This window comes from Microcaecilia unicolor, chromosome 2, assembly GCF_901765095.1.
Source record: "Microcaecilia unicolor chromosome 2, aMicUni1.1, whole genome shotgun sequence".
NCBI lineage: Eukaryota > Metazoa > Chordata > Amphibia > Gymnophiona > Siphonopidae > Microcaecilia > Microcaecilia unicolor.
The window spans coordinates 649,868,016-649,892,963 of record NC_044032.1 but is presented as its reverse complement, the minus strand read 5'-3'; the positions used below and the strand labels follow the sequence as shown (position 1 = coordinate 649,892,963).

At 44.8% G+C, this 24,948-nt stretch overlaps 1 protein-coding gene across 1 annotated transcript in view; it reads left to right on the top strand.

Annotated features, from left to right (window-relative positions):
• The first annotated feature begins 224 nt into the window (after positions 1-224).
• LOC115462245 (oocyte zinc finger protein XlCOF6.1-like) overlaps positions 225-24,948 on the top strand; it is a 92,724-nt gene continuing 68,000 nt past the window's right edge. Inside the window, exon 1 of the mRNA XM_030192256.1 lies at positions 225-1,226. Within this exon, the coding sequence (XP_030048116.1) occupies positions 225-1,226 (1,002 nt within the window). The remainder of the gene's footprint in view (positions 1,227-24,948) is intronic.

Here is a 24,948-nt window from a genome sequence, read left to right as displayed (position 1 = left end):
GGTAGCATAATACCAACTGGTGAGAAAGCAGCAGTTCAGAAAGGAGAAAGATTTGAAAGACAAAGAGAAACTGTAGCTTTTTCCCAACACTCGAACAACCTGGAAGACTCAACGGTGAGAGAGATTTTAAAAGGGCTGATGTTTGGGAAACCTTTACTACCGACTCCAATTTTATTGAGCACCACATAAGTGGGCTTAGGACTGAAGTTCATGACTGTCAAGGTATGCATAAAACTAACCCATCTGGATACTGTGAAAAACTATTTCAATGTTCTGAATGTGATAAATGTTTCACAAGCAAGGCGAACTTGGAAACCCACCATATGACTCATACAGGAGAAAAACCATTTCAATGTTCAGAATGTGAGAAATGGTTCAGAACCAAAGCTGAGCTAAAACGTCATGAAAGAACTCATACAGGAGAAAAACCGTTTCAGTGTTCAGAATGTGAGAAATGGTTCTCAACCAGGACTGGGCTGAAAAATCACAAAAGGATTCATACAGGAGAGAAACGATTTCATTGTTCAGATTGTGAGAAAAGGTTCTCAACCAAAGCTGAGCTAAAACTTCATGAAAGAACTCATACAGGAGAGAAACCATTTCAATGTTCAGAATGTGAGAAATGGTTCAGAACCAAAGCTGAGCTAAAACTTCATGAAAGAACTCATACAGGAGAGAAACCATTTCAATGTTCAGAATGTGAGAAATGGTTCAGAACCAAAGCTGAGCTAAAACTTCATGAAAGAACTCATACAGGAGAGAAACCATTTCAATGTTCAGAATGTGAGAAATGGTTCAGAACCAAAGCTGAGCTAAAACTTCATGAAAGAACTCATACAGGAGAAAAACCATTTCAGTGTTCAGAATGTGAGAAATGGTTCTCAACCAAGGCTGAGCTAAAACGTCATGAAAGAACTCATACAGGAGAAAAACCATTTCAATGTTCAGAATGTGAGAAATGGTTCTCAACCAAGGCTGAGCTAAAACGTCATGAAAGAACTCATACAGGAGAAAAACCATTTCAATGTTCAGAATGTGAGAAGTGGTTCAGAACCAAGGGTGAGGTCAAACTTCATCAAAGAACTCATACAGGAGAGAAACCATTTCAGTGTTCAGATTGTGAGAAATGGTTCTCAACCAAGGGTAAGGTAAAACTTCATGAAAGAACTCATACAGGAGAGAAACCATTTCAATGTTCAGAATGTGATAAATGGTTCGGAACCAAGGTAAACCTGGAATGCCACAAAACGACTCACATAGGAGAGAAAACATACGTGTTCCTAATGTGATAAATGTTTCAGAAGGAAGGCCAAGAAGAAAGTTCACGAAAACTCATACGGAAGAAAAAAACATTTAAATATTAAGTATGTGATAAGTGTTTTAATAAGAAGGTCCAATTGAAATAGCACAAAAGGACTCAAATGGGAGGGAAACCATTTAAATGTTTAGAAGGTGATAAATGTTTCAGAGGGAAGAACTATTTGACTGGGCTTGCAATAAATCAATATTCAAGATGTTATACATGTTTCAAAAGCAAGGGGTTACTGTCAGATAGGAAGGTCAGAGCAGGCCAATGGCCTGGACAAACAACTAGGAATATCTGAAAAGAGGGATTGCGTAGGCCTGTTACATAGTTTAAGGCATTAAGACATGCTTAAGAACAAGGATCGTGGAGCAGTATGTATAAACTGTGTGGCAGTTCAGTAGAGAGTGTGCAGGAGTTCATTGCACTTTAAGCATTGTAAAAATGGTAACATTATAAGCTCTTCTGGACAGGGAGTTAGCTATATGAATTATATTAGCTTTACTTATATAAATTACATTAAGGTAAGCCTGTATGGAGATATGTACTTTAACATTTATTCTGTTCATTATTACCACTGCGTCTAAGCTTGTATTCTAAGCAGATAAGGAAAGTACCAGGAGCAAACTGTCTCTGCATTGTTAAGAATTTAGAGAAAGAACTGTAGCTGGACATGACATAGAAACAAGTTAGAAGATGGGAAAGATGGTTATGGAATATGGGAGGGATGGAAACTAAGTGGAAAAGACAGATAAGCAAATGAGAAGAAGAGGACAGATAGACAGTGGCGTACCGAGGGCGGGGCGGTGGGAGCGGACCGCCCCGGGTGCAGCTCGTGAGGGGGTGCTGCCTTGGATGTCTTCCTCTCCCCCCTCGATTGGTGCAGTGCTGCCGTCTTTACCCCTCCCCCCCCCCCGGTGCGGTGCTGTATGGGTGTCCTTCCCCCACCCCCATCCCCCAACTAGTGCGGTATCACTCTCCCCCTCCGCTCCTGCACGTCTTTCAACTTCGAGGCTTCTGGCAGCAGCATCACCAATGTAAGTGCTACCTTCTGCCTGCCCCGGAAGCACCCTCTGTACAACTTCCCACATAGCCCCCCTCCTGATCTTTCTCTTTCATGTTTCAGTAGCTGCTTGCACTCTGCCCTTGCTTATGATTTTTGTCTGCTGGTTGAAGTAAGAAAAATAAAGAATCTTGCTGAATTTGACAGCTGGTTGTGTGAGACTTTTTGGGGTAAGCTGTCCCCATCGCAGAGGTGGCGTGAAGAGGTTAAACCTCACAGTGAGTGTATGGTGGGCTTGTAACGGAGGCTGAGATGCAAATGCCATATAATGAATCATACAAAAGAGAAACCATTTAAATGTTCCTCCTGAATGTCATATCGAGCTGCAACGATTAATATCACATGTAGATACTGTATATCACTGTACATTCATAAATTTTAATCTTAACAGACCTCAGAGGTATTTCATTGTCAAATAGTCACTCTGATGTTATTGAGCATCTAGTGATTAGACCTTTGCTCCTCTCGTCATTGGTCACTATACATCTTTTTTTATACGAGTTTTAATTATTTAAATATTTTTTATCAACACTTTTCCAATCTTTACAAAATGAATTTCGTTGTACTTAGCTTCTTATCAACTTTGCTGACGAGATTTAGCTTAGATTTATGCCATCCATAAAAATGATGATAGCGCCGAAAGTGAATTATATTTTAAGTATGTTACTGGTTATGTTAAATGCCAGTACATATTGTAAGGTCGCTCCCCTTCGCTCCGCCTTTTGCAGCTCCAACCCAGCCGGGGCAGCTCCAACACAAAGAACACCCTCAAAAACAGTTCACTTCCAAACTCAAAAACAAAGGCAGCTTTTTTTAGGGAAGAGGAGTCGAATCCCTCCTTCTCTCCAGGGTTTGTAGTCCCTCTATTCTGCCTATCGGGTTTCCCCTTGCTTTCCAAGCCGGTCAGTTACACAGTCCTGGCTTCAGCAGCTGCTTCCTCTCTCTCTCTCCTGGAGAGTTGCAGCAAAAAAAAACCTTGTACCTTTTTGCCTGGCTTTCCAAAACACAGTTCAATTTAGATAGGCTTTCAAAACACAGTTCAGGTTTAGCCCGGGTTTCAAAAAAACACAGTTCAGTTTGGCTAGGCCTTAAAACACAGTTCAGTTTAGCTGGGCTTTCAAAACACAGTTCAGGTTTAGCCCAGGTTTCAAAATCACAGTTTAGTTTAGCTGGGCTTTCAAACCACAGTTCAGGTTTAGCCCAGGTTTCAAAATCACAGTTCAGTTTGGCCAGGCCTTAAAACACAGTTCAGTTTGGCCCGGCTTTCAAACCACTGTTCCCCTTTTAGCCAGGCTTCCCAAAACACAGATCAGTTTTAGCCAGACTTTTAAAACACAGTTCAGTTTGTTCAGACACCAAACACACACAATGGCTTTGCGCGGGCTCAAAGCCTAGGGTCCCACCCTCTTGATCAGTCACTATCCTACCTGACCTCCTCCCGCTCGACCCGGTCTGGCCCCGCTATTTCTCTGGCCTTCGCTGAGCCAGAGCCGAAAAGTCCATTGGCTCTTCTAGGGCGTTCTCAGGCTCAGTCAGCTCCATAGGGCAAGGCTCACTCTCTCCCCCTCCTTCCTCAGGAGCCCAGTCCATATTTTCTTCACCCCGCCCTTCCTCCAGCTGCTCACCCTTTCCCTCATTACAGTTCGTTAGGAGCTTTTCTTTCTCCACCCACCTGCTCCACCACCTCTTCCACCAGGTTGGAGAATCAGCCTTACTCCTTCCCCTGCGGCCCTCCTCTGGAGACTCTCGGGATTGCACATTGTTTTTCCTATCCCCAGGTTCCCTTGGGGCATGCTGGGAGTTGTAGTTCCTTATCCCGAGTTCCCTCTTGGGACAGGCCTGCCTATACCGGGGGTATTCTTGCCTATACCAGGGTTCCTTTGGGGCATGTTGTGAGTTGTAGTTTCTTTCTCTCCTTTTTTCTTTTGTTCTCTAGCCCTTTCTACATACTCTTTACATACCCCCCCCCCCCCCCTTAAGCTTCCATTCCCCCATTCTTTCTCATTCACTCCATCCTCCTCCTCTACCCTGGACAGGGCATCCACATTTCCCAAGCACCGACCCGGACGATGCTCCACGGTGTATTGGAATGGCTGCAAAGCTAAGTACCATCTCATTAGTCTCCCATTATTGTTCTTCATTATATTCAGCCATTTCAAGGGAGCATGGTCTGTTACCATCTTAAATTTCCTCCCTTCTAGATAGACACTACACTCTTGCACTGCCCAACGTATGGCCAAACATTCCTTTTCTATGGTGGAGTAATGCTCCTCATGAGGCAGGAGCTTCCGGCTTAAGTAGAGCACCGGGTGTTCTTCCCCTTCATGCTCCTGTGACAGCACTGCTCCTAACCCCCTCCCCGAAGCATCTGTTTGCAGGAAAAGGGCTTCTCGAAATCAACTGCCTTCAATACAGGTTCCTGGCACAGGGCCCTCTGCATTTGTTCCAATGCCCTCAACTCCTCCCCTCCCCACCTCAAGTGGTCCGGATTCTTCCCTCTCAACATGTCAGTTAAGGGAGTGGCCATTGAGGAAAAATGAGGGATGAACCTGCGGTAATACCCTACCATCCCCAGGAAGCTACGCAATTGTTTCTTGGTGTTTGGCCTGGGAAACTCTTGGATGCTTTTAACCTTATTTAATAAGGGTCGCACCTCTCCCCTTCCCACATTATACCCCAAATACTTCACCCGGTACTGCGCAAAATAACATTTTTTGGGGTTCAGGGTGAGTCCTGCATCCCTAAAAGCCTGCAGCACGGCCTCTACCTGTTTTAAATGGGTGTTCCAGTCCACACTATGTATTACCACATCATCCATATACGCTGCTGCGTAGGTCTGATGTGGTCTGAGAACCCTGTCCAGCAACCTCTGGCAGCTCGCAGCCGCTGAATTAAGGCCAAAGGGTAATCTTTTAAACTGGTACAGACCTATGGGGGTACTAAAAGCCGTCTTAGCTTGGGCCCCTGGAGTAAGTGGAATCTGCCAGTACCCTTTTGTCAAGTCCAGGGTAGTGAGATATTGTGCGGATCCTAGCCTGTCCACCAGCTCCTCAATATAGGGCATAGGATATGCATCTGTTTGAGAGATGTTATTAAGCTGGCGGAAATCTATGCAGAATCTCCACTCCCCCTCGGGTTTTGGTACTAACACCACGGGGCTGGACCAGGGGCTATTTGACTCTTCAATCACCCCGAAGTCTAACATTTCCTGTACCTGTTTTATCACCTCCCTCCTTTTCATGGGGGAAAGCCTATATGGCCTTTGCCGAACTACTTTACCCCTTTCTGTTATAATGTCGTGCTCCACTAGGTGAGTATTTCCCGGGCATGCCGTCAACACATCGTCAAACCCCTTCAGGAGCCTTCCTATCTCCTTCTTTTGTACCTGTGTCAACCGGGGATTAACCCCTGGCTCCCCGGGCTTGAAAATATCCCTTATTTGCGGGCCCAACTCCTCTCCCTCCTTTTCCTCCACCCGGGTCTGAAAGCCTACCCTTGCTACCCAGGGTTTCATCAGGTTAACATGGAAGGTTTGGACCCGACCCTTCTCGTTCGCCACCTCATACGTGAGAGGCCCTAGTCTCCTCTTCACCACCCAGGGACCCTTCCACCTAGAGGCAAACTTATGAGGATCTTCCGAGATTAGGATAAGAACCCTATCTCCTGCTACAAACTCTCTTTCCCGGGTACCTTTATCATAATATTCCTTTTGTTGATTTTGGCTCTGTTCTAGCCTATCCTGGGAATATTCCTGTAACTTATCCAATCTTGCCCTCAGATCCTGTAAATATTCGACCACTGACTGATCGTGTGCTTCCGGGGGTACCCAGTGTTCCTGCAATATATCCAAAATTCCCCTGGGCCTCCGGCCAAACATTAGTTCATAAGGCGAAACTCCTAATGAGTCTTGCACCTTCTCCCTGTAGGCATATAGCACGAAGGGCAACAGTTGGTCCCAACCTGTCCTATCCTCACCTAACGTTTTTTTCAACATACCCTTTAAGGTTCTATTAAAACGTTCCACCATCCCATTTGTTTGAGGATGGTAGGCCGCTGTACGGATATGCTGTATCCCAAAAGCCTCCCACACCTGCCTTAAGGTACTTGACATAAAGTTGGATCCCCTGTCTGTCAAAACTTCTTGGGGGAATCCCACCTCACAAAAGACTTTTATCAATTCCCTGGCAATGCCCTTCGCTGATATGCTTCTCAAAGGTATGGCCCAGGGGTACCTAGTGGCCATATCCATAACGACTAAAACATAGAGGAAGCCTCTCTGAGATTTTGTTACCGGTCCAATAATATCCATGGCTATTCTCCTCGCCGGCTGTTCCACCCTAGGAAGGGGCTTTAAAGGTGCTTTAGGTGGTAGCCAGTCTGCCACCTTCTGACAGTTTGGGCAGGACTTGCAATACTTCTCCACCTCCCCATAAACTCCTGGCCAATAAAAGTGCGCCAATATCTGCGTCAGGGTAGCCTGGGAGCCCTTATGCCCGCCCAAAGGGTGATCATGAGCGAGCCTTACTACCAGGGGACGAAAAGCTTGGGGGACTAGCTGTCTCCCAGCTTCTGAGCTCTCCCAGTTGGGTACCCTGCGGTATAGGATGTCCCCTTCTATCACGAAGCCAGGAGCCTCCCTGCCCTCACCCTGTCGTGCCCTTTCCCAGGCTTATTCTAAAGTAGGGTCAGTGGCCTGCTCCCTATGAAACTGGGGAAACTGTTCCCTCAATTCTTTCGGGGCTACTGGCAGATAACTTTCTTTTTGCACCTGCTCCAATGCCTCCCGTCTACCCCTCTGCTCCTTTTTTTTCAAAGCTTTCCCTTTTCTCTCTTTTCCCGGCTCCCCTAAGATCTCCCCCTGAAAAGGAAAAATACCTCCTATTCCCTCTTCCTCAGCCTCAGGGTCCCGCCGAGCCTGAGCGCGGGTAGTTACCAACACTCTTTTTTCACTAATACATTCAGTAAACGGAGGCCAGTCCCTTCCTAAAATCATCTCCTGTGGCAACCTGGGTAGAACCGCCATGGCTATCTCTATCTCTCCTGTGGGCCCTTTCAAGTGAACTCTATGGAGGGTATAACGAGTACTGGCCCCATGTATACATTGGATAGAGACTGCTCCCTCATAGGTATCCTTACATCTTGTCCTCCTCTTTCTTATTTGTTCCCATAACCTCCTAGAGATCATGGACTGGTCTGCCCCGGAGTCTAACATAGCTACAATAGGTAAACCCTCCACCTCCACCTTGGCAGTATACCGTGGCCTAAACCTTGGGCAACCTGCGAGGTCCATCCCTCCCGACCTGGGCAATCCTTCTTGAAGTGCCCAGCTTTCCCACACTTATAACACATTTTGCTTTCAAAAAGGGTAGCCTTCTTTTCAGGGCCTGTGGGCACTACTGGTTTTTTAGCAACCCAGCTGTATCCGGGCTTCACTCCCTGGGGATCGGTCTTAAAGAAGGAACTTTTGGGCCCCCAGCCTCCCTGAGGTCGGGGCTTCCCCACCTCCAGGTCAATGTTGGGCTTCCAAATAACACTCCAACCCGGCTGTTACTGCCTCCACTGTCTTACAGCCCCTTTGGACCAATCCTGCCCTAATCTCCCTGGGAAGGCCCTGCAGGAATTGCTCTACCACCAATTCTTGAAGAATCTCCCCCGTGGTGTGGCGATCAGGTTCCAACCATTTTTTTACCAAGTCCATCAGTTTATTGGCCACAGCTTTAGGGGTTTCCCCCTTTTCCCATTTAGTGGACCGAAACTTACGCCTATAAGCCTGGGTACTTAGTCCATATCGGTCCTTGATGGCCTCTCTTAACCTCCCATAGTGGGCAGCGTCCCCAGGAGACAAGTCTCTAAAGGCTGCCAGAGCCTCCCCAGATAATGAAGGCACTAATCGCATGGCCCACTGCTCTTGTGGCCATCCTGCGGCCACCGCCACCCTCTCGAATGCAGTCAGGAAATCATCTACATTATCCTGCTCAGACAACTTCCCCCATGTGAGTGAGTTCATGGATAAAGGTCCTACCGCACCGCTTCCTCCTGGCCCCTGTCCGGTTGCTCCGGTTCCAACGTCCCTTGGAGCATTGATCCCCCTCTGAAAAAAGTCCTGGAGCATATTCAGCACCGGTTGTTGCTGATCTCTTGCAGCAGTCAAGGAGTCCTCCACCATCTTCGCGGTCAGTTCTTGCTGTTTCTGGAACTGCATCGTCATCCAAGCGAAGATCTCCTTGGGGTCCATCCTTGCTCCGGAACAGCGACTCCTAGAGAAAAAAAAACAGAGGACACTCTCCAAGTGCGATTTCACCACTTATGTGTCCCTTTTACTAGGATCCCTCTATTTCCCCCAATCTAGGCCCCGCTTACCGGAACCCTAGACGGGTCTGCGCCTTTCTCAGCGTTGGCCCCTCCGTCGGGCTTTTCTGGTCTTGGCCTCCTCGAGCGACAGGTCCACAAAGCGATCCCACTTCTGACACCAATTGTAAGGTCGCTCCCCTTCGCTCCGCCTTTTGCAGCTCCAACCCAGCCGGGGCAGCTCCAACACAAAGAACACCCTCAAATACAGTTCACTTCCAAACTCAAAAACAAAAAACAAAGGCAGCTTTTTTTAGGGAAGAGGAGTCGAATCCCTCCTTCTCTCCAGGGTTTGTAGTCCCTCTATTCTGCCTATCGGGTTTCCCCTTGCTTTCCAAGCCGGTCAGTTACACAGTCCTGGCTTCAGCAGCTGCTTCCTCTCTCTCTCTCCTGGAGAGTTGCAGCAAAAAAAAACCTTGTACCTTTTTGCCTGGCTTTCCAAAACACAGTTCAATTTAGATAGGCTTTCAAAACACAGTTCAGGTTTAGCCCGGGTTTCAAAAAAACACAGTTCAGTTTGGCTAGGCCTTAAAACACAGTTCAGTTTAGCTGGGCTTTCAAAACACAGTTCAGTTTGGCTAGGCCTTAAAACACAGTTCAGTTTAGCTGGGCTTTCAAAACACAGTTCAGGTTTAGCCCAGGTTTCAAAATCACAGTTTAGTTTAGCTGGGCTTTCAAACCACAGTTCAGGTTTAGCCCAGGTTTCAAAATCACAGTTCAGTTTGGCCAGGCCTTAAAACACAGTTCAGTTTGGCCCGGCTTTCAAACCACTGTTCCCCTTTTAGCCAGGCTTCCCAAAACACAGATCAGTTTTAGCCAGACTTTTAAAACACAGTTCAGTTTGTTCAGACACCAAACACACACAATGGCTTTGCGCGGGCTCAAAGCCTAGGGTCCCACCCTCTTGATCAGTCACTATCCTACCTGACCTCCTCCCGCTCGACCCGGTCTGGCCCCGCTATTTCTCTGGCCTTCGCTGAGCCAGAGCCGAAAAGTCCATTGGCTCTTCTAGGGCGTTCTCAGGCTCAGTCAGCTCCATAGGGCAAGGCTCACTCTCTCCCCCTCCCTCCTCAGGAGCCCATTCCATATTTTCTTCACCCCGCCCTTCCTCCAGCTGCTCACCCTTTCCCTCATTACAGTTCGTTAGGAGCTTTTCTTTCTCCACCCACCTGCTCCACCACCTCTTCCACCAGGTTGGAGAATCAGCCTTACTCCTTCCCCTGCGGCCCTCCTCTGGAGACTCTCGGGATTGCACATTGTTTTTCCTATTCCCAGGTTCCCTTGGGGCATGCTGGGAGTTGTAGTTCCTTATCCCGAGTTCCCTCTTGGGACAGGCCTGCCTATACCGGGGGTATTCTTGCCTATCCCAGGGTTCCTTTGGGGCATGTTGTGAGTTGTAGTTTCTTTCTCTCCTTTTTTCTTTTTGTTCTCTAGCCCTTTCTACATACTCTTTACAATATAAAAATATGGAAAAAATATTGTCAAAATTTTTATGGTCTAATAAACCTCCTCGTATTGCGTTGAAATATCTTAAATTCCCCAAACATCATGGAGGTGTTAATTTTCCAAATTTTCTGGACTATCATAAGGCTTTCTTACTAAGACAAAGTTCTTTATGGATCACCTCAAAAGAAGAACATACTGACCCACTTTGGATAAAATGGGAAGCTAAGATCTTTAAAGCAACTCCAACACCTCTCTTACCATGGTCTTCAATACATAAATCGGATTATAATCCCATCATATCCGCTTCTCAATCATTGTTCAACACATTGGACTCGTGTGTTAAAATATCTATCCATTCGACTACTAAGATACAACTTTGGAATAATCCAAAAATAAAAATCAATGGTAAATATTTGCTTGTCCTAAATGGATAGAAGCAAAAATATGGTTTCTACATCAACTATTGGACAAATACAAATGGCTACCTTTCTCTACACTACAGGCAAAGTATAACCTACACAATCAGTGCTACTTTCAATGGCTACAACTAAAACACTGCATTTCTGCAAACTTTGATATTAACTCATTAAAGGATGAAACTCCAAGTTGTTTAACATTATGCCATCAGTTGGCTAATGGGAAAAAAACGGCATCAACATGGTACAAAATCTTACAAGATCACTCTTCTCATTCTCCTTCAGCTTTACAAAACATTTGGAACAAAGAACTCAATTCTCAAATTACTGAAGAACAATGGGAAAAATCTGGACATTATTATATAAATCTTCAAAATCATCTGCTCTTACCCAGTCATCATTCTACATCTTGCATAGAGCTATGTGGACACCTTACAAACTTTCCAAAATATCTAAAGAAATTTCAAATAGATGTTGGTCTTGTAACAACCATGTAGGCACATTAGACCATTTAATTTACCATTGCCATATACTGGATGAGTATTGGTCTCGTATAGAGGAAACTATTTCCCAAATTCTAGATTTTAAGATCTCATTAACATACAGAATCATAATCACGGGAGAATTTGGTTTAGACACGATATTACAACCACACGTAGCCAAATTACTTCGTATATTGATTCAAGTTGCTTTAAAACTGATATGTCAAAACTGGAAGGACTTTACGAAGTTATCTTATGATATGTGGTGGAATACAGTATGTCTATACGCTAAATATGAAAAAGCTGCTGCTGAGAAATGCGGTTCCCTTGTAGCATTTAATAAAACCTGGTCTCCCATACTCAATTACTCATCCAATCAACATTAATTATTATAATTCAAGCATCTATAATTTCTTTTCTTCACCTCTAACATTTAATAATATGTTTACTCCTATAGTTATAATTACCTGTAATGTAACAGCATCAGGGATTCTAGAGATGACGTAAACACTGTCCATAATTTTTCTATAAGTCAGTGGACATGTTCTAACTTGTTAAACTGTTATTAAGTCAATGGTACTTAATTTCCTTTTTATTGTTATATCAAAATTAATAAAAATGATTGGAAAAAAAAAAGATTTATGCCATCCATCTCATTCAAAGTCTAGGGCTCCACACTGACACGTGTTTCGCCAACTAGGCTGTCTCAAGGCTGTGCCCCTAAAAATATAAATCATACCATCATTACAATGAGAAATTCTTCCCCCAATATTTATACAGCTTTAAATCTTTACATTGGGTTTGTTACCGTTCTGTCTCATGTCAGAGTATCCGCTCCTTAATCGCCAGCCTCCAATATGGCCGCGGCGTTTTTTTGTTATTTAAAGATTGTCAGGTGACTCTTACAACCAATCACAGCTGTTTCACAATAATGTTTGCCATTCAATTTCCCTATTCAATCCGTATGGTTCAATAGAATTTAATTTGAAAATCCAATTCTGTTCCTTATAATTTAGAATGGATTCAATATTACCCCCCGATTCAGTGATAGTAACCGTATCTATAATTCTCCAGTGCAGATCCGTAAATATATGTTGTTTCTCCATCCAGTGTTGAACAATCGGGGCTTCAGCTGTTTGTGTGTTGATCTTTGATTTATGTTCATTCAACCTAGTTATATCTTATCACAGGGGCATAATATATACTGAATTCCTCGTATTGCAATCAGTATTATGTTGCGCTCTAATTTTATAATTGTTATTTGGAACTATCCAACTCTTGCCCACTATTGATAGAGAACACCATTGACATGCTCCACAGAATTTATCAATATTGAGCTGCAACGACATGAAATGACTTATACAATAAACCAGTTCAATATTCTAAATGTTTTAGAAGCTGCAATGGCCTATAGGGTCTCACCGGAGAGAAAAATGGTTTAAAACAAATGTATAAAGGGACCATTTTACTGAAGTGCAGAAAGCCTATTGCAGGCTTGCTGTGTGGCAATTCGGAAGTACCGCTGGTCTGTAAGGTGTGTTAAGCCACTGATCTGCAGAGCTTCTACCACTCCTGAGGTCTTTTTCCTCCATTACCAGAGATAAAGTGTGTTGATTTGGGTGCATATGTATTTTGATTTGTAATGTTCAAAGTAGGGTAATAATTAAAGGTGTTTCTCACTCCGGTTTGTGTTTGGTTATTCCTAGTTTTTTTGTGGAGACTTTTCATCATCTTGTTGTGTAATTGTCACATGTGACATAAACCATTGAAATGTTCTAAATATGAAAACTCTTTCAAAAGAAAAGCTGAACGGAAATGACATGATATTACTCACACAGCATTTGGAGGCAGCCACAGGGAAGGTTTTTTTTCTTATTTGTAATTTTACCATACAAAGTAGAGAAACATCCAAGAATAATTCAAAAATTAGAAAAATAATAATAAAGGAAAAGATACATAGGCTTAGTCCACATCTAGGAAAGTGCAGTAGGCTAACGAGGAAGCTGGAGCCTCAAGAGGGAAATGGAAACACTGGAAAGCAGAGCAGGCGATGCAAATATATTCATCTATCACTCCGAAACCTCAAAAACCATTACATTTCAGGAATTGATAAGCAAGTACTGGTTTAGCAGAAAGAAACAATTCCCCAAAAGGCATTTACGGGGAAATTTAAGGAAAAATGTTGCTTCTGCCTGGAGACGTCAGGAAACAAATTAATTTGGTGACCACATAAAGGTACATATTTTTTTGAGAAATATAATTTAAGAATATTGTGTGTGTGTGGGGGGGGGGGGGGGGGGGGGGGGGGTCAATTTTAGAGGAAAATTTAACCAGAAGAGTAACTCTTTTTTGCTATCAAATCCTGTGACGACTCCAAAAATTGAGATAAATCAGGACTAGACAGTACTTGGTCCATTTCACCCTCTTATCTGGATTGAGCTTCTTTGAACATAAAATATACCCTCGACAGTTAGAACAGCTGCATGAGGATACCCAACAATATTCTTTAGATACATTTTCAGAAGCTGTAAAGAAGCCAGATAATGTCACTAGAAAATTTAAGGGTCTTAAGGGGTCCTTTTACTAAACTGCAGTAAAAGGGGGCCTGCGCTAGCATCAGTGCGTACTTTTGATGCTTGCAGAATCCCTCATTTTACCTTAGCCCCAAAATGAAATGGCTGTACAATAAGAATTTAGGTGGTACTAAGGGTTCCGTCACTAAGTCAGCGCTGGAAATGCTGTGCGTTCAGGGTGGAACTGCCACCGGTGGTAATTCCAGATTGCTGCACGGCAACACTTCAGTTAAAAGGACCCCTGAGATTTTATTTTCCAGAGCTTCCAGGTGTGAATGAATCGGCCAACTGTCCTTAACAGCAGAAGCTGCAGTGGATTGCAAGGTAACAACAGTTTGTTCAGTCTTTCGAAATGCTGTTTCAACTTTTATAAGTCTCTGATCCATCTCTTTCGTTTTAACCAAACGTTCTTGAGAGAATTTACACAATGACGAAGTAGTTCCTTGTATCGCTTGTTCAATCCTCTTTACAACTTACTACTACTACTTGACATTTCAAAAGCGCTGCTAGGGTTACGCAGCACTGTACAATTTGACATAGAAAGACAATCCCTGCTCAAAGAGCTTACAATCTAAAGGACCAATGAACAGTCACTCTGATAGGGGCCGTCAAATTGGGCAGTCTGGATTTCCTCAAAGGTAAGAGTTAGGTGCCGAAAGCAGCACTGAAGAGGTGGGCTTTCAGCAAAGACTTGAATATGGGTAGGGAGGGGGCTTGGCGTAAGGGCTCAGGAAGGTTGTTCCAAGCATGTGCCATGGCGGTTATCTATTTTCACATACTCCTCGCCCTGCTGGCCGTGGGGGCGGTGTTGGACTACTTCTCTCTCCCTCCTCCAGATTTCAACCCCTTCTTCCATCTCAATCTCTCTGTTTTTCCTCCTTTGAAGTCCACTCTATCCGCATTTTCTCTCCTCTGCCTCTTCGAATAGTGGTCATTTATCATCCCCCTGATAAGTCCCTTTCATCCTTTCTCAGTGACTTTGATGCCTGGCTTGCCTTCTTCCATGATCCTTCCTCCCCCTCTCTCATCCTTGGTGACTTTAATATTCCTGCTAATGATCCTTCCAACTCTTATATTTCCAAGTTACTCGCTTTAACGTCCTCCTTTAATCTCCAACTATGCTCCACCTTCCCCACTCATCAAAATGGTCACTGTCTTGATCTCATCTTCTCCTCCAACTGTTCACCCTCTGGTTTCCTTGCCTCTGATCTTCCCTCCTCTGATCACCATCTTATAACTTTCACACTTAAATCTCCTCCCTCCCAGTCCCGTCCTATCTTATCTAATTTATCTAGGAATCTTCATGATATTGACCCTTCATCTCTATCCTCCCATGTTTCAAACCTCCTCTCTACTGTGGCACCATCCACATCTGTCAACGAGGCTGTTTCTTCTTACAACAATACTCTATCCTCTGCCTTAGACACTCTTGCACCTTTGATGACCCGCCCTGTAAGGCGTACAAAACCCCAACCTTGGCTGACTTCTAATATCCGCTACCTACGTTCCTGTACCCGCTCCGCCGAATGCCTCTGGCGGAAATCTCGGGCCCTTGCTGATTTCTTACACTTTAAGTTCATGCTGACCTCCTTCCAATCTGCTCTTTTATGTGCCAAACAGGATTATTATATCCAACTGACCAACTCTCTTGGCTCTAATCCTCGACTTCTCTTCACCACATTGAACTCTCTCCTCAAGGTGCCCCTCCCCCAACTCCCCCTTCATTATCTCCTCAGACCCTTGCTGAATTCTTTCACAACAAGGTTGAAAAGATAAACCTTGCTTTCTCTACCTCACCACCTCTCCCTCCATTAGTCCGTTCCCCTCTCTCTCCTTCCCCTCATTCCCTTTCCTCCTTTCCTGAAGTTACTATTGAGGAAACTACACTTCTCCTTTCTTCCTCAAAATGTACCACCTGTTCCTCTGATCCCATTCCCACCCACCTTCTTAATGCCATCTCTCCTGCTCTTATTCCTTTTATCTGTCACATTCTCAACCTCTCACTTTCCACTGCGACTGTCCCTGCTGCCTTTAAACATGCTGTGGTCACACCTCTCCTTAAGAAGCCTTCACTCGACCCTACTTGTCCCTATAATTACCGATCCATCTCCCTCCTTCCTTTTCTGTCCAAATTACTTGAGCGTGCTGTTTACCGCCGCTGCCTTGATTTTCTGTCCTCACATGCTATTCTTGACCCACTACAATCTGGTTTTCGCCCTCTCCACTCAAGCGAAACTGCGCTTAATAAAGTCTCCAATGACCTATTACTGGCTAAATCCAGAGGTCAATATTCCATCCTCATTCTTCTTGATCTTTCCGTTGCTTTTGACACTGTCGATCACAGCATACTTCTCGATACCCTGTCCTCACTTGGATTCCAGGGCTCTGTCCTTTCCTGGTTCTCTTCCTACCTCTCCCTCCGCACCTTTATTGTTCACTCTGGTGGATCCTCTTCTACTTCTATCCCTCTGCCTGTCGGCGTACCTCAGGGTTCTGTTCTTGGTCCCCTCCTCTTTTCTATCTACACTTCTTCCCTTGGTTCATTAATCTCATCCCATGGCTTTTCCTACCATCTCTATGCTGATGACTCCCAAATCTACCTTTCTACCCCTGATATCTCCCCCTGATATCTCACCTTGCATCCAAACCAAAGTTTCAGCGTGCTTGTCTGACATTGCTGTCTGGATGTCTCAACGCCACCTGAAATTAAATATGACCAAAACCGAGCTTCTCATTTCCCCCCCCAAACCCACCTCCCCGCTCCCCCCGTTTTCTATTTCTGTTGATGGCTCTCTCATTCTCCCTGTCTCCTCAGCTCGAAACCTTGGGGTCATCTTTGACTCTTCTCTCTCCTTCTCTGCTCATATCCAGCAGATTGCCAAGTTCTGTCGTTTCTTTCTTTACAACATCCGTAAAATCCGTAAAACCTCCCCGCTCCCCCCGTTTTCTATTTCTGTTGATGGCTCTCTCATTCTCCCTGTCTCCTCAGCTCGAAACCTTGGGGTCATCTTTGACTCTTCTCTCTCCTTCTCTGCTCATATCCAGCAGATTGCCAAGTTCTGTCGTTTCTTTCTTTACAACATCCGTAAAATCCGCCCCTTTCTTTCCGAGCATTCTACCAAAACCCTCATCCACACCCTTGTCACCTCTCGTTTAGACTACTGCAATCTGCTTCTTGCTGGCCTCCCACTTAGTCACCTCTCCCCTCTCCAGTCGGTTCAAAACTCTGCTGCCCATCTCATCTTCCGCCAGGGTCGCTTTACTCAAACTACCCCTCTCCTCAAGACCCTTCACTGGCTCCCTATCCGTTTTCGCATCCTGTCAAACTTCTTCTACTAACCTATAAATGTACTCACTCTGCTGCTCCCCAGTATCTCTCCACACTCGTCCTTCCCTACACCCCTTCCCGTGCACTCCGCTCCATGGATAAATCCTTCTTATCTGTTCCCTTCTCCACTACTGCCAACTCCAGACTTCGCGCCTTCTGTCTCGCTGCACCCTACGCCTGGAATAAACTTCCTGAGCCCCTACGTCTTGCCCCATCCTTGGCCACCTTTAAATCTAGACTGAAAGCCCACCTCTTTAACATTGCTTTTGACTCGTAACCACTTGTAAACACTCGCCTCCACCTACCCTCCTCTCTTCCTTCCCGTTCACATTAATTGATTTGATTTGCTTACTTTATTTATTTTTTGTCTATTAGATTGTAAGCTCTTTGAGCAGGGACTGTCTTTCTTCTATGTTTGTGCAGCGCTGCGTATGCCTTGTAGCGCTATAGAAATGCTAAATAGTAGTAGTAGTAGCATAGGGTGAGGCGAGGCAGAATGAGCGGAGCCTGGAGTTGGCGGTGGTGGAGAAGGGCACTGAGAGGAGGGATTTGTCTTGTGAGCGGAGGTTTCGAGCAGGAGCGTCAGGGGAGATGAGGGTAGAGAGGTAGCGAGGGGCAGCAGACTGAGTTCATTTGTAGGTAAGAAGGAGGAGCTTGAACTGAATGCGGTATCTGATTGGAAGCCAGTGAAGTGACGTGAGGAGGGGGGTGATATGAGTATAACGGTTCTGGCAGAATATAAGATGTGCGGCAGAGTTCTGAACAGATTGAAGGGGGGATAGATGGCTAAGTGGGAGGCCGGTGAGGAGTAAGTTGCAGTAGTCAAGGCGAGAGGTAATGAGAGCGTGGACAAGAGTTCGGGTGGTGTGTTCAGAGAGGAGAGGGCGAATTTTGCTGATGTTAAAGAGGAAGAAGCGACAGGTCTTGGCTATCTGCTGGATATGCGCAGAGAAGGAGAGGGAGGAGTCGAAGATGACTGCGAGGTTGCGGGCAGATGAGACGGGGAGGATGAGGGTGTTATCAACAGAGATAGAAAGTGGGGGAAGAGGAGAAGTGGGTTTTGGTGGAAAGACGATGAGCTCGGTCTTGGACATGTTCAGTTTCAGGTGGCGGTTGGACATCCAGGCAGCAATGTCGGATAAACAGGCCGATACCTTTGCCTGGGTCTCTGTGGTGATATCAGGTGTGGAGAGATACAGCTGGGTGTCATCAGCATAGAGATGATACTGGAAGCCATGAGATGAGATCAGGGAGCCCAGGGAAGAGGTGTAGATTGAGAAGAAAAGGGGTCCAAGGACAGATCCCTGGGGAACGCCAACAGATAGGGGGATGGGTGTGGAGGAAGATCCAAGAGAGTGAACTCTGAAGGTGCGGTGGGAGAGATAGGAGGAGAGCCAACTATCTTGAAGCTAAACCACTCCTATCTTAGTAGAGAATTGCACAGAGACAAAGTTTGTCCCCGTCCCGTACCCGTGGGCTCTGTTCTCATCTGTAGAAGCCTCGAACACTTATGATTTTATATTTAAATCTTTTTATTAAAGTACAAAAAGGAACAAGATGCTGTGCAACTGTTGTTTATAAATCACCAATAGAAAACAATAAGAAAAACAAGCAACTTGTCTTCTCAGAAGATGTGCTGGTAGCAGGATGTACAGGATCCGCCATGCAAATTTTGCTAGTTGTGGCCAGCATGTTTGCTTGTTTTTCCAAAATAATCAAAATATCGTCGTCTGCATCACTCAAATATGAATAACATTCCAGGTCATTAAGAGGCTTCAAAGTAGAAAATGACACAGGGGCAAAGTTTGTCCCTGACCCCAGGGGCTCTGTCCCCATCCTCGCCCCTTTCCCCATGAGGTTTACTGGCCTGTAGTTTTCAGCATCTTCTCTGTCACCACTTTTGTGAAGAGGGATCACAGCCGTTCTTCTCCAATCCCACAGAACCTCCCCTGTCTCCAAGGATTTATTAAACACATCTTTAAGAGTACCCACCAGAACCTCTCTGAGCTCCCTCAATATCCTGGGATGGATCCCGTCCAGACCCATGGCTTTGTCCACCTTTAGATTTTCAAGTTCATAAACACTCTCTTCCAAGAATATAAGCAGTGGATTTTCCCAAGTCAATCTTAATAATGGCTTATGGACATTTATTTTACGAAGATATCCAAACCTTTTTTAAACCCTGCTAACTGCTTCCTGCCACATTCTCTGGGAATAAATTCCAGAGTTTAATTACACGTTGAGTGAAGGTAATCAATATAAATAAAATAAAATGTAGAAAAGAAAATAAGATGATACTACTACTACTACTTAACATTTCTAGAGCGCTACTAGGGTTACGCAGCGCTGTACAATTTAACAAACAGAGACAGTCCCTGCTCAAAGAGCTTACAATCTAATAGACAAGTGAACGGTCGGTCCGATAGGGGCAGTCAAATTGGGGCAGTCTGGATTCACTGAACGGTAAGGGTTAGGTGCCGAACGCAGCATTGAAGAGGTGGGCTTTAAGCAAAGACTTGAAGACGGGCAGGGAGGGGGCTTGGCGTAAGGGTTCAGGAAGGTTGTTCCAAGCATAGGGTGAGGCGAGGCAGAATGAGTGGAGCCTGGAGTTGGCGGTGGTGGAGAAGGGTACCGAGAGGAGGGATTTATCCTGTGAACGGAGGTTACGGGCGGGAACGTAAGGGGAGATGAGGGTAGAAAGATAGTGAGGGGCAGCAGACTGAGTGCATTTGTAGGTAAGAAGGAGAAGCTTGAATTGGATGCGGTATCTGATCGGAAGCCAGTGAAGTGACCTGAGGAGAGGGGTGATATGAGTATATCAGTTCTGGCGGAATATGAGACTTGCAGCAGAGTTCTGAACAGATTGGACTAAAGGTATCATCTTATTTTCTTTTCTATGTTTTATTTTATTTCTATTGATTACCTTTAAAAGTGGACTAAAACGGCTACCACATCACTCTACGTTGAGTGAAGAAATATTTTCTCTGATTTGTTTAAAATGTACTACTTTGTAGCTTCATCGCTTGCCCCCTAGTCCTAGTATTTTTGGAAAGAGTAAGCAAGCTATTCACATCTACCCATTCCACTCCACTCATTATTTTATAGACCTCTATTATATCTCCCCTCAGCCGTCTTTTCTCCAAGCTGAAGAGTCCTAGCCGCTTTAGCCTTTCTTCATAGGGAAGTCGTCCCATCCCCTTTATTATTTTTGTCGTCCTTCTCTGTACCTTTTCTAAATCCGCCATAACTTTTTTTTAATAGCAATATAATTTACAAGTGATAAAATAACTTACCAGAAATACAGAGAAAGTAATACACAAGAATTATTTCAATCAGGTAATTCTATATTCTTCCTTAGACCAGTGGCGTAGCCAGACAGCCAGTTTTGGGTGGGCCTGAGCCCAAAGTGGGTGGGCACAAAATTTTCTCTGCTCCGCCCTACCTCCACCTCAAAATATAAATACTTTAGCTAATGAAGATCCTCAAGCTCAGTCACCTGAAGACTTTCTCTGAAGGTGGCCAGAACTTTCTTTTACCAAGCTTGGCAGGCAGCAGCAATGACCCTAAGCCAGCACCCCACAATGCTTAGCTGTCGATGGCTCAAGGATGCTGTTGCCAGAGCTTGGTAGAAGGGAGTTCTGGCCGCCTTTGGAGGAGGTCCTTAGCTGGGGATGCCTGGGAATCCTCACCAGCTATACAGCACGGGTTAGGACTGGTGTTAGACCTACTTGGCCCATGTCAGAAAATAAAGGAGGGCTCCCCTCTCCGATTCCCTCTCCTCTTTCCCTCCCCTCCAATCTACCACATGCCATTACTATCACACCAATAGACACTCACCAAATACAGAACAAGGGATCACAAATTAGAAATAAAAATATTTAGACAAAAATTGAAAAGGAACCCCAAGAAGTTAAACATAGCATTACTGCAACACTGGAGACATAAAACAGAGATGCATTTCCTTTTCTACAGAACACAATACAAAGACATTTGCTATGCACATTTCCAAAAGCTAACATATTCCATTTAAAACATTCAAAATAAAATGCATTGTTTTTACCTTGTCTGGACATTTTTTTCCATCTTGCTGGTTCCAATTTCTCTTTTCTGCTTTCCTCTCTGTCATCTGCTAATTCTTCAAGCAGGCTGCAGTCCATTTGTCTTTTCTCCTCTCTCCTGTCTGTTTCCTCACTATTCCTGCCTCTGACATATTGATCATTCCTTTGTAGCTCTTTTCTGCCTCTCTCTCACCCTTCTTTGTCTCCTTTTTACTTTTCAACTACCTATCAAATTTCCATCTTCTTCTTTCACCAACTAGCTCTCCCATTCCCCATCTTACTCCTCTGCATCTCTACTTTCTCTTTTATCTTTAATCTACTTCCCATTACCATATTTCTACCCTCTGTAATCACTATCTCTCATTCATTTCCTTGCCACCCCCTCCTCCCCCTCTCCCACAGGGTTCCACCATTTCCTTCATCTTTCTCCCTCCACCCTTCTAACCAGCATCTGATCCCCCCCCCACCCTGGTAGCCTTATATTTTCCTGCCCCTTCTCTCTTCATTCCTGTCCTCTCCCCCATGGCCCACCATGCCCCCCCCCCCTCACCACCACTCTTCAGCTTGGAGGAAGAGACGGCTGAGGGGAGATGATAGAGGTATATAAAATAATGAGTGGAGTGGAACAGGTGGATGTGAAGCGTCTGTTCACGCTTTCCAAAAATACTAGGACTAGGGGGCATGCGATGAAACTACAGTGTAGTAAATTTAAAACAAATCGGAGAACGTTTTTCTTCACCCAATGTGTAATTAAACTCTGGAATTCGTTGCCGTAGAAAATGGTGAAGGCGGTTAGCTTAGCAGAGTTTAAAAGGGGTAGACAGTTTCCTAAAGAACAAGTCCATAAACCGCTACTAAATGGACTTGGGAAAAATCCACAATTCCGGGAATAACATGTATAGAATGTTTGTACGTTTGGGAAGCTCACCAGGTGCCCTTGGCCTGGATTGGCCGCTGTCATGGACAGGATGCTGGGCTCGATGGACCCTTGGTCTTTTCCCAGTATGGCATTACTTATGTACTGTGTACCTCTCCCTCCCTCTCATCCACCCCCATGTCTATCTCCCCCTCTCATTCCCACTGTCCACCATCTCTCTCTCCCTCTCCTTTGTGTTCTGGGTCCAACATCTCTCTCCCCTGCCCATACAGCATCTCTACCTTCCTCCCCTCTACCATCATGTCCGACATTTCTCTCTCCCTCTCTCTTGTGTTCTGGTCCAACATCTCTCTCCCCTTCCCATTCAGCATCTCTCCCTTCCTCCCCTCTACCATCACTTCTAACATTTCTCCCTTCCCTCCACCCCTATGCCCACCATTTCTCCCTCCTCTCCACCCCTATGTTCAAAATTTCTCCCCCTCTCACCACCTATCCCCTCTCTATACAGCAAGTCTCCCTCCCCTCCACCTCATATGCAGCCAAGACTTCTCCCTTCCTCACCCCTCACCCCTCATCTCTCTCTTCTTCACCGTGCAGCAACTCCCCCACCCACCATGCCTCATCTTTCCATCTTCCCTCCTCCCTGTGCAGCATCTTTCCTTCCATCTTCCCTCCCCCCTGTGCAGCTGCTGTCCCCATCTTCCCTCCCCCATGCAACATCTTTTCCCCATCATCCCTTCCCCCGTGCAGCAACTTTCACCCCATCTTCCCTCAACCCTCCTTGTAGGCCCGCCTAGAAGCGATTCCGGTCGCAGGCTCGGCTTGCAGCGATTCCCACACGCTGCCTGCCGGCTGCCGCTCAACTATCTCCTGACCTTGCATCTACTAAGTGCTAACCCGGAAGTCTCTCTGCAGAGGAGAGGCTTCCGGGTTAGCACTTTAGTAGCTGCAAGGAGATTGTTGAGCGGCAGCCGGCAGGCAGCATGTGGGAATCGCTGCGAGCCTTGCCTGCGACCGGAATTGCTGTGCAGGAAGGAACACAGGTGCTGGGAGGCCTGATCCCAAATTGGGTGGGCCCAGGCCCACCCGGGCCCGCCCGTGGCTGCACCCCTACCTTAGACCATTAAATAGGGAGAGTGAAACAAGACAAGGAGATCAATTAAACAACACTAAACAAAGAAAAAACATGGTATAAACCTGATTATCCCCAGTTATTATTTATCTAAATCATTATTCCACATTGATCGTCTGGTTGGCTCCTTCAAAGCCAAACCAGTGTATAGTCAATTCATTTAGTTGAAAACGTACTTATTGTCCAATGTTAGTAGAAATAATACATCTGATTCCATTCTTTCTCTTTTAAAACCAGAAATTGTTTAACAATGCAAACACTTAAGTCTCAATTCAAATCCCACTGATTAAGGCAATCCCAGTTTTCACAGGCTTCACTCCTTTTGAATTAATATTACTAAGTAATAATTTATATTACTAAAAGGAATTATTTAAAGAGGAAAAAAAAACTTTACAAAATTTTTGAGGAAATATTTCTGAGGAAATCTTTAGGAGTCATATCCGGAACTCTGGGAAAGAATAATAATCTCAATATTAATCATCTGTAATAATATTCATTTTATTCTAAATTTCTGGTCTATTAACATTTTCAAAATCTTAACCGCTTTCTACTCCTGTAAAGCTTCATTTGTTATATCGATTTTCATTCTCAAAGGAATTTGTTAAGTTATCCATGTAACTCGCTAGTAAGATTATATCTGGAACAAAATTATTTACTACCACCGTTAAGTCAAAGAACTTTAAAAGGATAGTAGGAAGGCTCAAATCTTGTTCTAAAAGACAGTTATTTTCTGTTCTTTGGTTGCTGGAGAGGTAGCACTGCTACTGATCTGAGTTAGGTGTTATTTAAGGTGTAAGGAAGTAGAATATTTGCAAAGGTTACTGAGTTAGCTTGAAAGGGTCTGTTTGAAGCAGTCTCCTTAGATTCAAAACTATATAAAGAGGAAAAGTCCCACTTAGCTTTCTTTCTGAGAAGTTCTGAGAGAAGAGGACATTTCTCTGGTATGTGACATTATTTTGCTTTGGAACTTAAAGATTGGGGTTTAAAGGAGGAATTGTAGGTTAGTGATAGGCAGAATAAAAATATAAAAAACCAAATTTTATCAACTAATCTCCATACTTTTTTCCTCCTAGTTTAAAAACTTGAACTTTGTACCACAGCATTAACAAATAGCCTCTAGCAGGCTCAGGGAGGACAAGGCCATAGCGGAGAAACTGAATTAATTCTTTGCTTCTGTCTTTATGGAATAAGATGTAAGAGATCTGCCTTTACCGGAAATAGTTTTCAAAGGTGATATTGGGTGACGGAAGAATTGAACCGTGGACGTGCTATGGACGTAATCTACTTAGATTTCAGCAAGGCTTTTGACACGGTTCCCCACAGGAGGCTCTTAAATAAACTAGATGGGCTGAAGATGGGTCCCGAAGTGGTGAACTGGATTAGGAACTGGTTGACGGACAGGCACCAGAGGGTGGTGGTAAATGGAGTTTGCTCGGAGAAGGGAAAGGTGAGTAGTGGAGTGCCTCAGGGATCGGTGCTGGGGCCGATTCTGTTCAATATATTTGTGAGTGACATTGCCGAAGGGTTAGAAGGTAAAGTTTGCCTATTTGCGGATGATACTAAGATTTGTAACACAGTGGACACCCTGGAGGGAGTGGAAAACATGAAAAAGGATCTGAAAAAGCTAGAAGAATGGTCTACGGTTTGGCAATTAAAATTCAATGCGAAGAAATGCAAAGTGATGCACTTAGGGAGTAGAAATCCAAGAGAGGCATATGTGTTAGGCGGTGAGAGTCTGCTAGGTATGGATGGGGAGAGGGATCTTGGGGTGATAGTATCTGAGGATCTGAAGGCGATGAAACAGTGTGACAAGGCGGTGGCCGTAGCTAGAAGGTTACTAGGCTGTATAGAGAGAGGTGTGACCAGCAGAAGAAAAGAGGTGTTGATGCCCCTGTACAAGTCGTTGGTGAGGCCCCACCTGG